General features: G+C 41.8%; 1 protein-coding gene across 2 annotated transcripts; it reads left to right on the top strand.

Moving 5' to 3' along the window:
- The first annotated feature begins 390 nt into the window (after positions 1-390).
- On the top strand, positions 391-12,285 carry acsl3b (acyl-CoA synthetase long chain family member 3b). Of its 2 annotated transcripts, XM_005476248.3 has the most exons (15): positions 391-614; positions 3,437-3,923; positions 4,529-4,706; positions 5,441-5,550; positions 5,726-5,864; positions 6,701-6,851; positions 7,058-7,181; positions 7,307-7,378; positions 7,490-7,629; positions 8,101-8,273; positions 8,396-8,470; positions 8,559-8,750; positions 8,836-8,950; positions 9,052-9,209; positions 9,386-9,543. In XM_005476248.3, the coding sequence occupies exons 2-15, from the start codon at positions 3,573-3,575 to the stop codon at positions 9,541-9,543; spliced, it is 2,136 nt and encodes a 711-aa protein (XP_005476305.1). In that variant the 5' UTR covers positions 391-614; positions 3,437-3,572. The 2 variants fall into 2 exon arrangements, with proteins under 2 accessions (XP_005476305.1, XP_025756251.1); XM_025900466.1 differs by lacking the exon at positions 391-614 and having other exon boundaries at positions 3,573-3,923; positions 9,386-12,285.
- Positions 12,286-14,512: the final 2,227 nt, after the last annotated feature.

Genomic DNA, 14,512 nt, shown 5'->3' with positions numbered 1-14,512 from the left:
TTTAAAAAGCTGTCGACAAAAAGAGGAAGGTAAGGAGTTTCGGTGGTTTTGGTAACAAACCGTTCTTGCTCAAGACAACGTAGCCTCTTGCACTTATTGCGGTATGTATAGCTTGTTTTCCCTTGGTCTCGTTTCCCTTCTCCCTATCGACAGCTGTCTGTCTCTTCTTTGGTAAATCGCTGACTCGCTAATCAAACACAATAATATGTGACTTGCGGTCACTTAACAGCCCATTAAACGTATCACCTCACGGGCAGCCACATTGTGTCTGCTGCTGCTGTAGCACAGCGTAGACGGTTGTGACCGATAATAACCTCTCTGACGTCTCTGTTGGCCCAAGCACGCGCCACCTCCAGTCCTCCAATCGCAGGCGGAAAAGCGCCGTGACGTCACCTTATATCTTCCGGGCTGGCAGTAGTGGCCCGGTGATGCTCTGATTTACAATTTGACTTAATTTTAAATTCGTTTTTAAAGCGGACCAGCGGTTGTAATCTAGAGACACGCACGCCGAATTAACAGACGATGTCTTCATCCTTTTCAGAGCTGTGGTTACAGTGGCTAATCTAGCTGATCCAGTGCTCCAGAGCCTGAAAGCGTAGCGGCAGAGGAAAGAGGTGAGAATGTGTTGCGGTGTGAGCGCTCTGCAGATGTTGATGAGAAATGGGCTTATTGTCAGCGACCGGTTTGTTAAGCAACGTGGCTCGTAGCCTTTAATTCTCTCCAGACGTCGGTACGGGGCGACGCTTATATGCTTTTTAAATTAATTTCAGTGAATGTCCACCGGGAAAACCGGCTTCACTAAAACCAGCGGCGGCACCAGTAGTAGTAGCGACGGTGGCGGCTAGCTATAGCTAAATGCTAGCTGCTAGCGCGTCTTTGAGCCGCTAATCTGGATGCTACTTCGCTAGCATCGCAGCATCGGTAACAAGCAACGTGGAGTAGAAAAATGTGACCTACTGTGTGTCATCCAGCGATAGTGTTGCTCAAAATACCAAAACCTATGCGGTGGATATTTTATGTGTGCCGGTTTTATTCAACGATGTTGATACAGAATACTGTTAAGGACCCAAACCAAAGCACCGACACCGCACTATGTCATGCGTCTCATCTGACTGCTGCAGTCTGAATTACATGATAATTACCAGGTTAAACGCTGCACTCGTCACCAGATTAAATCATAGAGTGGGATTTGCTGAGTTTATACTACTGTCTCGATGCTGATTCACTTACTGCCACTATTGCTATCATATTTAGTGTTAAAACAAACAATACTCTATAATTAAAGTGGCAGCTAGTTGCTGTGTTTGTTAAATTGTGTTATTACAACAAGCACGAGGTTTTGTGTAGTCTCTGTTGGCTTGTTTTAACAATTAAGGTCTAATTTTTGATCAAAAAGTTATTCATTGCAGCTGTGTATTAAGACATTGCAGGTTTTCCCCTCTGAGACACATTTTTTCATGCATTATATTGTTGAACTAGTGAGCAGGAGAGGGTGTGTCTGTGTCATTCAAATCCAACAATGGCTGAACCTGTATTACGTGTTGGAGCTGGAAGGGCTTCTTGGTGTACTTGCTCTGCCCAGATAACGGATGACTTTTATCAGTTGGTTGTGGTGTCTGGGTTGCTGTACAACAGGTGAGACGTGTTTGTAGCAGAAGCGATTTGAGTTTGGACCGTATTAAAGTAACAGTTAGGATTGTCTTTTTTTGCCCCCAGTAAATATACAGGTACAAATGGGGAAAAAACAGCTTTACCATGACTTTAAAATACAGAGTGTAATAGGAGATACGGGCAGAATTGCCTGTGGTACTTGATTTCAGACTAGTTTTCTTGGGTTTTGGTTGTTTTCACTGAAGTATCCAGAAGGCCTTGGGGCCATGACATTCCCATGTTTACACTGTTACAAGCTGCTTTTTTTTTTTTCTTTTCTTTTCTTTTCTTTTTTTTTTTGACGAGGAGTCATCAAAACATGGCCTTTACAGCGTTATTTATGCTTCTGTGTTTAATCTGCGGCCTAGGTACCTTGTAACCACAAACCCTTTAGGGGCTGACACACACATTTGCAGAATGCATGTCATTTATTTAGCTTTAACTGTTTATTTTCTTTTATTTATTTTGTATATGTTATTTATATCGGTTTCATTGTACTTTTACAATGAAAAACATAGATCCTGATTCTTAAAACCTATGCAGTTATCTAACATACAGCTACCTGGGATTGCAACTACACGTCGCTTCATCACAGCCTCACAGTTGCAGACTCTGGCTATGGCTCGGGCCACTTGCGCAGTCTGCATAGTGGGCTCTACTCAGATTCAGCACAGAAGTCTTCCAATTCAGCTTCAGGGTGCAGTGGCCATGTTTCATTGTCCTTAATGGAACTGTGGAGCTATTAGAGGCTTTTTGAGGACCTTTTCCTCTTGTCTTGTAGCTTCTGTTTGCACATGGCCAGCCCAGCTCTTAAATAAATGCTGAAGTGATAAGATTCTTCTCAGTCATTTTAGAGTTATGTGAGGGTCTGCAAACATCTCTGCATTAAGCTGCAGAATGAGTCACTGCTTGTCACCAACTCTCATGTGGTCTGGCTGTGTGGCAGCAGGGCTACTCTGCAAATTACCCTTTGGCTTTAAATATATGCTACAAATAGCCAAGCTCTCCAAGAGACGTTTGGCAGTTGGTTTTGTTGTATAGCCAAACAACTTGGAGAAGTACAAAAGTACAGTGCATGTTATGATCCGGTAGGAAACAAGTGGTTGAGTACACTGGATGCAGTCAGAAATAAAGAAAATTAGAGAGGCGTTGTTCTCTGGCTTAAATGCAGCCACTGCATGATTTTGCACTCAGCGATTGTGAGGTTAACTGTTGTCATTTCCAGCGATACCAAAGCTTGTTTGGCCTGGTTTATCTCTAATTTTATGTAAGACTGCAGCTGTAGCTATCATCTCTATAAGTGTATCTAACAGTGTTCTACAAAATATTGAAAAATGACAAGATGAAAGGAAAAAAATGAGGACTGTTTCTGTATTGTTTCCAGATCAAAGTGTTGTCCTCATAATACTAATTTAGTGTGCTAAACAACAATTAATTACAAAGAAATGAAATGGGGAAATGAAGCAGTTTCACACATGAGGCAGTCAGCTGTCTTCAAGCTAAGGAGTTAATTACAAGTTCATATCAGCTCTGTTAGCTATTAATTAAAGATTCACTATCTTATAACTGAGCACCATGTTTCCTCTCTAAACAGACCTGCTGGTCTGAATGGTGCTGACTGAAAGTGATACTAAGAATAGGAAGTGATGGCCTTCATCCAAGCAAAGATTATTTTACCAGGAAGCAGTTCCTTGCTATCAAAATGTGCTGATACGTCTTTATTTCAGACTCTGTTCCCAAAGTTTCATGTGGTGTGTGTGTGTGTGTGTGTGTCTCTGTCTCGCAGGTCTAGGTGATTTCCTGTGCAGAAAGAAAAAGCGCAAAAGAACTCACAGCCTCCAACCTTCAGCAGCAGCAAGTCGAGGTACTTTCAGGGCAGGTCCAAGTTTTATATATTTCCAGCGCTTACTTCATCTTCAGAGATGAAGTTGAAGGAGGATATGAACCCCCTGCTGCTGCAGGTTTTCCGTTCAGTGGTCTGGGTCTATTCTGTCATCACCTTCATACCCTGGTACTTCTTCTCTGGAGCTGGCAACAGCTTGGAACGAGCCCGCAGGATCAAGGCACGCTCGGTTAGCGGGCACCCAGCAGGGCCTTACAGAGCAGTCAACAGCCAAAAGGAGCTAGTTGCGTGGCTCCACCCTGGCGTGGACACCGTGGACAAAATGTTTGAATACGCTGCCAAAAAGTTTCCTAAGAGAGACTGTCTGGGAACCAGGGAGGTGCTCAGTGAGGAGGATGAGCGCCAGCCGAACGGCAAGATCTTTAAAAAGGTGAGACGTTAACCTGCTACCCTTGTAATTTGTTTAATTAGTTTTATTTATGTCATGTGAAAATCGAGGTTGGAGTCCAGTCAAGATGAAGATCCCCTCATTTCATTTAAGTTTAGAAATGTAGCACCAGGCGACTCTGTCAGATAACGGGAAGTTTGTTTATAAGAGTGCAGTCAGCTGCTGTGCACAGTGTGATGAACGTGGGTGGAAGTGCAGCAAATTTTCTGCTCCTATGTCTCTAGGCTCAATTAACACCTGCAAAGCAACAGAAGCCCTGTAGATGGCACTAGCAGACTGTAAATAATGTTGTATGCTGCCAGGAGACACTATCGTGTTCGGCTTTTTCAGTATTGCATATAAGAGCAATATCTGCAGCCTCTCATGTGGGTTCAGTGATACCATTTCATTATTCCTTCTAATAAAAAGCAGCGCTGATCCTACAAATGTGGATATTATGGTTCCCTTTATTCATTTCATTTTCGTCCAATTGACTGAAACAGTTCCCGGCCCTGTAGAAAATATGCACCACCATCATTTTTCTTTTAATGTTTGGTGTGGTACAAAAATGCTGAAGACTGCATGTTTTTTTTGCGTGTTTGTTGCAGGTAATTCTCGGGAACTATAACTGGCTGTCTTATGAGGAAGCCTACCAGGCAGCAAAGTGTTTTGGCAGTGGTTTGGCAGCTCTCAATCAGAAGCCTCACTGTAACATCGCCATCTTCTGTGAGACCAGAGCGGAGTGGATTGTCGCAGCACAAGCCTGCTTCATGTACAATTTCCCACGTGAGTGACAGAAGGACAAATGTATATTTATTATAATAATAATAATAAAAAACATCAAAGACATCTAAGGCACTTTTCAATAAAATATACATTCTCTTTATTTTGCTCTTTTTTTTTTTGTTTATATTGCATAAAGCTCAGAGGATTTTTATTTTTAGGGACTGATTCCAATACAGATATTTACTGAGTAAAAATATTTGATATAATTGTTGAATTGTTGATTCAGACTAGTGAGCATCTTACTATGAAGGTACCATTTGATTGTGTATCCTAGTCAGCTGTGACGCTACTTCCCACAGACAGGGCTGCAGGTCTCGTAGGCAGTAGAGTCAGAGCCTGTTTGCTCAATAAAGGGATTTTCATCATTTCAAAATTAACCCAAGCCTATTTGAATGGCACCGCGTTACAGTGGTTAGCAATGTCTCCTCACAACACGAGGGTTCCTGGTTTGAACCTGCCACACAGCTGGGACCTTTCTGGGAGTTTCCATGTTCTCCCAGTAACTGCGCAGGTTCTCTCCAGGTACACTTCCCACAGTCCAAAGGTGTCCTTGTTGGTTAAATTGCCCACCTCTCACCTAATGAGAGCTAGGATAGGCTTCAGCCCCGCAACGACATGAACTGGAGAAACAGTTAAGAAAATGGACGTATAGAAAAGTTTTTCAGCATATAAGCTGATACCATTATATCTTGTTTTGACTGTGTAACTAAAATGGATGTAATTGAATTTGACAGTTGTGACCTTGTACGCTACTCTCGGACCCGTGGCCATTGCACATGGGCTGAATGAGACCGAAGTCACGCACATCATCACAAGCAAAGACCTTCTGCAGAGCCGTCTCAAGGTAACTGCTCACCTTCTGACACTTCTTATCGTCTGACACTTATCGCATGTACGCTGTTTAACAAAGTCAACCTGCAGCTGCTGGTTTATTGTGTGCAACATTAGAGCTTGATAACAAGTGCAACTTAATAACTTCTTCCTCCTCCCTCCCACCTGCATCTACCTCTGTGCCATAGGCCATTCTGTGTGACGTGCCCAGGCTGCAGTATATCATCGTAGTGGACCGTAAACCCACAAGCTGGCCAGACATTCCTAAAGGCATCATGGTCTACAACATGGACACAGTGAAGGAGATGGGATCCAGGCCTGACAATAGTGAGTGTTTGAGCAGGGTGATTGAAAAGGTTTCTAATTTGGTCTGGAAAGTGGAAGTGCTCTGATGGAGGCTTAATACAAAGCCAGCACCCTAATGTGTAATTAGAATGATGTGCTCTGCGTGACGGAAGGAGGTCAAATCACCACTTACGAAACACCCAACGCCATCACGGGCAACTTTCTAGGAAAATGAAAGGAAACGTTCTAGAAACACCTCAGCTGTGTCTGGTTTAACTGAAAATTGCATTTTTGTTGCGTGCAATAGATGTGTGAAATTATTATTTTCTTCTTTTTTTTAAATATACAGCAGTCATCTGAAATTTCTAGTCAAGTTTCTTTGTCTTCACACATTTGAAGACCGGGCTCATAACGAGGAGCAATTCAGTCTCTCAATAATTAAACCCATTAATATGAATTGAAAGAGGCATGATTGAAGCACTGTAAATTTATAGGCAATTAAAAGTGTTTTTATTTTTCCTTTTTAAACCTTAAAGATAAATCAATCCTTAATCATCACTTGGCAAGCATATGCCAGAACTTGCTGGGAGTATTTTTTTAATATATATATTTCTATAATAAATTTTGTTTTTAAATCTGTGAACAGTTTATTGGGGAAAATACGTTTGTTTGTTTGTTTGTTTTACTAAACAATGAAGAGGAAAAAAATCAATAGATCATTTTATATTGAAAACCGTTTTTAGCTACAGCCCTACAAAAAATATTCAAACTTGTTCACACCATGCAGTTGTTGTTGCTACGGTTTCATTTCTGTAAATGTTATATTTACGGTCCATTTCCCCAGTAGCCATTACCGCTCTTCTCTCTGTCCACCGTAGTTGCAGTAGACCGCAGAAAGCCAGAGACCTCAGACATCGCAGTTATCATGTACACCAGCGGCTCCACAGGCATCCCCAAGGGTGTCATGATCTCCCATGGCAACCTCATTGCTGGCATCACAGGCATGGCGGAGCGAATCCCTAACCTCAAGTATGTCGATATCAGATTCCTCGCTGTTCTCTGACATTTTCTCGCTGAGTTTTGCCACGTTCTGGTGCACAGAGTTTCCACTGTCACTTCATTCTCTGCCAGCGTGTGTGTTGATTGTCACTCACAGAGGGACAGTTTTGTTGCTTAAATCTCAGTTTTATGTCAGTATCTAGAAGTAATTAATGAGATCATCTCTGTGCTCGCAGTGAGACAGACACCTATATCGGCTACCTGCCGTTAGCCCACGTTTTGGAGCTCAGCGCGGAACTGGTGTCCATCTCTCATGGGTGTCGCATCGGCTACTCCTCTCCTCAGACTCTAGCAGACCAGGTCAGTGGGGAAACAGGCAGCAGCATCTTTTGGCCAGCGTTTCCTGTCTCTCTAACAGTAAACTGCAAATTCATAATCCATTAAAGATTTAAAGAGGTTGCCTTTTGTTTTGTTTTATTTCACAGTCCACCAAGATCAAGAAGGGCAGTAAAGGTGATACCAGTGTGCTTAAACCCACTCTCATGGCTGCTGTACCAGTAAGTCTTCATTTATCACAGTACAGCTAACACAGTCACACCAGATAAAAGTACTGGGGGCTTTTAAAATGCCAGAAATGTTTACTGCGAGTTCATCTGCTTGGTGTGCAGGAGATCATGGATCGGATTTACAAAAACGTAATGACCAAAGTGGAGGAGATGAGCAAATTCCAGAGGACGCTGTTTGTGCTGGCTTACAACTACAAGATGGAGCAGATCTCCAAGGGCTACAGCACACCTCTCTGTGACCGGTAATACCCATGCACATGACGTGAACCTGAAACAGGACCCTTTATGCTTTTCTGTTTGGATCTGTACAATGTCAGTGAGAGGGTATGTGCAGTGGTGCTGATATCAGGCACACAGTTTAGGTTGTGAGCAAAGAAGCCCCGCCCACCTGCTGTTCAGACATTCTGTATTAATGACAGTTGACGCTTGCTTTCTGAGTTATGTGAAGGTTTGCTTGTGTATCTGCTCCTTCTTGGCTAATCATAACAAAAGAGAGCAATTTCTCTGGATCCTGTATGAGTATTTAGGTAGTATTGAATCTCGTATTGTGCTTGCACAGAACATTTTTTAGTACGAATCAATATTTGGATGCTATGGGGCTTTATGGCTAACTTTTCAAAGCTCTTTTAGTAGTTTCTGGAGTTGCTGTCTGAGTCTCCTCCACTCGCAGCCGTCATCATCACCCTGCTCTGTTTTCTTGTCTTTTTCCTCAGTCTGGTGTTCAAACGTGTGCGTGCGCTCTTGGGAGGGAAAACACGGGTGCTGCTGTCTGGCGGAGCTCCCCTCTCGGCTGCTACACAGAGATTCATGAACATCTGTATGTGCTGCCCTGTGGGGCAAGGCTATGGTCTGACGGAGACTTGTGGAGCTGGCACCATCAGTGAATGTAAGCAAATGTGAAAGAGTAGATGTGTTTTTGCTGCCCTTTGGGTAATTAAGAGAAACAATTATAAAAAGAACTTAGAAATGACAAGCAAAGCTAATATAAGTCTTTATTGGTATTTTCAGTTTGGGACTACAGCACAGGGCGGGTTGGTGCTCCACTGGTTTGTTCAGAGATCACACTGAAGGACTGGGAAGAGGGTGAGTACAGAGCTAGAAAATCAGTCCTTAGTTCATTTAAAAAAAAAAAAAAAGTTTCTTGATAATCAAAAAATCCGGTTCTTTTTAGGTGGTTACTACAGCACAGACAAGCCCAACCCAAGAGGGGAAATTCTGATTGGTGGGCCCAACGTAACAATGGGTTACTACAAAAGCAAAGGCAAGATCCAAGACGACTTCTTTGTGGACAAGAACGGCCAGAGATGGTTCTGCACTGGAGACATTGGAGAATTCCACCCCGACGGATGCCTCAAGATCATCGGTAAGAAATGCAAAAATGAGTTAGATTGCATGTGATACAAGAGGGAACATCAGTCAGGATTCTAATAATTCTTCTTTTCTCACAGACCGTAAGAAAGATCTGGTGAAACTACAGGCAGGTGAATATGTCTCTCTTGGAAAAGTGGAGGCTGCTCTGAAAAACTGTGCACTCATAGACAATATTTGTGCCTATGCCAACAGGTAAAGCCCTGCAGACTTTCTGGATCTGTTTATTTCATTGTTGCTGCCTAATCTGTAAACTTTAATCTGTAATCTAATCTTTTTTTGTTGTTGTTGTTTAGTGACCAGTCATATGTGATCAGCTTTGTGGTGCCTAACCACAAGCAGCTAATGGCCCTGGCTGAGCAGATGCAAATAAAGGGCTCGTGGGAAGAAATCTGCAACAACTCCCTGATGGAGAAGGAGGTCCTCCACATCATCACTGAGGCTGCTATCACAGGTAGAGGGAAAAAGTCTTATCTCCCAAGTACAGTATCATTAACAAAACTCAAGTGAGACATCTGAATAGTTTGTTCAGATTTGGTGAGATAGCATCCCGTCCCCTGTGTCAGACTTTGCACTAAGATGACACTTTATCTGTCAGGCTGACTTGTGATTGTGCTCTCTCACATCCAGCAAAATTGGAGCGATTTGAGATTCCCAAGAAGATCCGGCTGAGCGCTGAGCCCTGGACCCCAGAGACAGGCTTGGTGACCGACGCGTTCAAACTAAAACGCAAGGAGCTAAAGACACACTACCAGGAAGATATCGAGAGGCTGTACGGAGGAAAATAACACACAGACACACTCCCAGCAACCAGTAAACACATCCACATATATACCTGCAAACACTCACACAGCGCTCAAAGGCTACTTCCAAGACTACTTCCAAGACTACTTCCTGAGGAGTTACATTTAAGATAACAGTAACACATACATACACACACACACAAAAACACCCACAGGGACCCATGCACCTCCTTCCCGGCTTCCCTGCAACCAGCTTCGATCAAAGCAGGAGGGGGCGGGGGGGGACTCTTGAATCCAGCTTAATGGTTTCTGTCAAAACCTAAGAGGCTGAACAGACAGCTGAGCCAGCCAGACGTGTGCAATGCACCAAACACTCCCTTTCAAGGAATTCAGGTCTTTGAGTTGCTGTGACGACCAAGACAGCGAATGAAGTCAGACCTTTGCATGACTCGAAGTGAAACAAATGTCAAGCTTGATGCAGCTGAACCCATGTCAGCGACCACACTCTGTTTGCTTCTCCTCCCACTGCCCTGCATGCTGGATTGTGCCACCTGGGGGGTGTGGGGGTGGGGGGCATGAAGTGCGCACCCCTGGCAGAGACATGGTGGGGGGGGGTAGCATGAGCCCAACAGAGGGGACACCTCCTGGGCTCAAAGTAACATTCAGGTCTGCAGGGATCTCTGTGATCTTTTATTTTTTAAATCCACATTTCAACATTTCCTTCATGTTTGGTTTGTTAGCTTTTAAACCCATCTGATCAGTTTTCTGTGTAAGGAATGGGTGTTCCAAAGCCATGAGAGATTTGAGCATTAGGATGTCTTCAAATACATTTTCATACTGTTACTTTATGGTGGTATTATTTGGTAAGGGGTGGGGTGGGGGTTCTTTTCCTTTTTTATTATTTCTGATTTGTTCATGCTACCTGTACTTTAATGGTCTTTGTTTACAAGCTTTTTCATTTCCTTTTTGTAATCTTTTTCTCCCTTTATTAGCCTGTGTCATAAGGTCTGTACATTTGAATTTTGACTTACTGACTTGACCTAGTTACAAATGATGGAGTGTTATCCCTTCTGCTGTTCCCTGCCTACACAGGATTGTCAAACATTAGGACCAATTGGGAGTGTTTTTGTTTTTGTTTTCCTTTCAGTTGCTTTTCGTGGTTTATTGACATACACTAGCCATCCCACATGTTCCTCCAGTCACGACCAATGCACCAAATGGATGGTTTCAAGGGAACTTAGTTGCTTACCGTAGGAAGAATAGTTACACTAGTTAGCCTTTCATAGACTGCTGTCCCAGTTACTTTTTGGTGCAACTGTACACGTTTTTACCATAGGTCTATTTACTATTACTTTACCTTTTTATGTATAAAAAATGAAATGCAAAGTGAATGTGCAATATTTATACTCAAATATTAAAAGTATCTAAGAAGGAAGCCGAAAAGAAAAACAAAAAAGCGCACATGCAGCGGCCCTTTCACGGCGTGTTAACATTTAGGCCTAGACTTCAGTGCATAATGGAACGCCTGTAGGAATGTAGAAATGTGGGCGATGGTAGAGAGACACTGATAGGGAAGTCTAGATGTAGCTCCTTTTGAACGTACTGTGCTGCAAATGTTTTTAATAAGACTGTAAAGTTTTAAAAAAAAAAGTTATATCTGGCATTGTAGAAAATTGCATGATGAAAAGTGCACATGTACCAAAGCACATCAGTATGAGAGAATCGCACTCCATTCAGACAACTGAAGAAATAATTTATGGACCCAATCCTGTTCTCTTCTTTTTTTCTTTTTCTTTTTTTAAAGTTGGGAGTGTACGCATAGCTGAAGCTCAATTCACATTTCTGTATCTTGAAATTGGTTGATCTGTATAATATTTGTGCAGTGTGTATATAAAAGGGTCTCCAATGCTACAGACACCTGACATTTATTTGAAATGTTGTAAAAAAAAAAAAAAACATGCATTAATTAATGTAGGTTTATGGATTTGGTGCTGGTGGTTGATATACTCTGAATGGCAATAGTGCAAAGTGAATTTTACAAGCTTTGTTATTTCCTTCTTCCCTGTTCTTAGATTTCTTTTATTTTGTTGTAAGGTTTACATCTTTCTTGCAGCCGCCTTTTTCTGAATGCAAACCCTGCTTTGCTTGTAACGAAGATGACATTAATAAAGGGTACAGTAGGGTCCTCCTAACAGCATCTGTCATCAGATTTCATACATAACTTTGACCAAACTATCGCGATAAAGTTGGGGGGGACCCGTGCCTCCCTTTGTGTGTGCTGTTTGCTGCTTTTTCTCTGCCTGGCTCGAGGCGGCTGGTTGCCTTCTGACACACACGAGCTATCTTCAGGGGTCTTTAGAATGTGAAGCACTCCACGCATTGTTTTTTTTTGTTTGTTTGTTTTTTTTCTTGATGGCGCACGTCATCTCATACCAACAAGAATTATCTGAACTAACAAGACAAAGACTGAGGGGTGGTGCAGAGATCAATTTCACCATTCCTGTTATTTTCGCTTTCTTTGTAAATATCAGGGAGGTGGGGGTGGTTGGGGCAGGTCTCACAGATCAAAGTTCATTTAAAGTACCAATAACTGTACAGGTGTAAATCCTCCTGTTAATATGTTTAGTAATCTTTGTAACTGAACTTTTTTTTTTTTTTTTTTTTTTTTTTTTCGGGGTGGTTAAGTAGCCCTGAAAGCTGAGCTACTGCAAGTGTCTTCTTCCTTTTATTTATTTGTGATTTGGCCTTGGAAATTATGTCATGAAATAAACAAGTTTGTGTTGTAAATACTGCTGGTGTTTGTGTGCTTTGGAGTTCTGTGCGTGTGTCTGTCAAACACCTGAACGCAGTCTGTGAGGCTTAACGTGTGACTAATAATCAGCAGCTTGATTGGAATCATCCTCAAAGCAGAGTTTCTATGGCAACGAAGGCCAGTGTGCGTGCGTGTGCAAATGTGGTTTGTGAAAGGCTGTGTGCCGCTTCGACGCAAGCGGAACATGCAGTCCTGGAAGTCGACCTTCATTTAAAGCTAGTAAACAAAGGAAGGTGTGTTTTGTTTTGGGGTTTTTTAATGTTTGTTTTGTTTTTTCTTCACCCTTTCTTGAGAAATTGAATCGCAGAACTGTAAAAAAAAAAAAAAAAATACATTTATTGAATTCCATCTAAAAACACACCTGCTGATTAATGTAGATGATGTAGTCGGGATCCATTATTTAACACCAGGGCTGCAGATAATCCTTTACTTTGTTGATCCACTGTTGAGCCTTAGTCTAAAAAAAACAAACAAAAAAAAACATGACATTGGCAAGTTGTCCCATTCAGTTTCTCGGAGCCTCAGCTGACATATTTGGATTCTCCAGAATCACAGACTGCACATATAAAACAACAAATCACGCATGAGTTTATACATGCTGTTATTAAAGCCTGCAGCTGAGCTTTACGACTGTCACCCCATTGTTTTTTGTTTATGTTTATTAAGTTTTATTTTTGTTTTTGAAGCCAGAAGTGTTAAGCAATACCTCTCCGGGCTTTCTCGAGTTTTTTTCAATTATTATATTTAATAGACCAGGAGTGTCAAACATAAGGCCCAGGGGCCAGAATCAGCCCCTTTTCAAATCAGCCTGTTAGCCAGTTTTGAAAATAGGAAGGAGGGCATACATTTTTTTTTTGTCCTTTTGTTTTTTTCCTCCACAGCCATTCATACTACACCAAACAGATACACAATTAAATGACAGAAAATCTTTCACCTGTTTTTCACTATATTTTGGTTGGAAGCCAAAAGGTTAGCGTTTTATAAATATGGGACAGCCTCGTAATGAGCTACCAGAATTTTTTCTCTTATTAAGTAGAAAAACTGAGTTGAGTTTCACTCAACTGGTGATTTTCAAAGAGCTATTAGCCAAACATCTGGCATACTTCTGCATGGTTTGCAGTGTGTCCTTTAAAGAATCTGAAGAAACTGGAGCACAAAACAAGAAGTGGGAGACCTTAAAAAAGATATTTACAGCTGATGAACAGTATCTGTAAGTGACATCCTTAAGAAATGGGAAAAAATCCAGCAAAGACCTGATCCACCATGTAATACCATCTGGAAATCGTCTAATTGGCAACAGCTTCAATTTTAAGTTTGACAATGATTGCAAACACACTGCTAGTGCAGTGAAACCATACCTAGAAACGCACATTAGAATCCTATTAGTCATGGATTGGCCTCCCTAGAACCTGAACCCAATAGCAGTGTTGGGTCATATGACAGAGAAAAGTACAAAAGGAACCTAAAGTTCAAAGAAGAGCTTTAAATGTCCTTCAAGAAGCCCAGAGAGCTACTCCTGAACACTACTTCAGACTGTGTTGACGAATAAAGGTGCTCATACCTTTTTTTGCCATATATACTGCATTCCTATGCATTTATTTTGCTTGCACATTTCAATAAATCACCTCAACTTTTGCACAGTACTGTACCATCTATCAAGCAAGTGTAGTAAAAAAATACCCCAAACAGCAGCAACAGCACAACATCGTTGAGAGGTCCAGTGACTAAAAACAGCGGAGGTGAAGCCTCATTCAAAGAAAGGCTATTTTGTTCCAGGCTCTAAGTGGGCCTGTTCTGCTATAAACCTGGGGATTTTAGTATGAGAGTATATGGGGACTGATTCAACTGTGGAGCCAGCCTCAAGTGGCCATTTCAGAAACAGAGTAGAATAGGCCTTTATTGTCGTTGTACATGTACAACAAAATTGTAGGTGCTCCACACCAACTGTGCCGGAATAAAATATAAATAGTAGACAGCAGGAATAAATAGCAAACAAGAGAAATATATAAAAAAATAAGAGAAAAGCACAACTGCACCCAATTATTCTATACACAAGCCAGTACTAGTTCAGTGTTATCGTCTGGAGTGCTCACTCTGATTAGCAAAGCACAAGTTAATAATGGGTGCAAGTAAACTTTACAGTACCAGAGTCTGCATTACAATTCATATCACAGTTCATATTCATTCACACCAAGAGATGAA

Source organism: Oreochromis niloticus, linkage group LG18 (assembly GCF_001858045.2).
Source record: "Oreochromis niloticus isolate F11D_XX linkage group LG18, O_niloticus_UMD_NMBU, whole genome shotgun sequence".
Taxonomy (NCBI): domain Eukaryota; kingdom Metazoa; phylum Chordata; class Actinopteri; order Cichliformes; family Cichlidae; genus Oreochromis; species Oreochromis niloticus.
The sequence above is the reverse complement of the archived record's forward strand: the minus strand, read 5'-3'. Positions and strand labels throughout refer to the sequence as shown.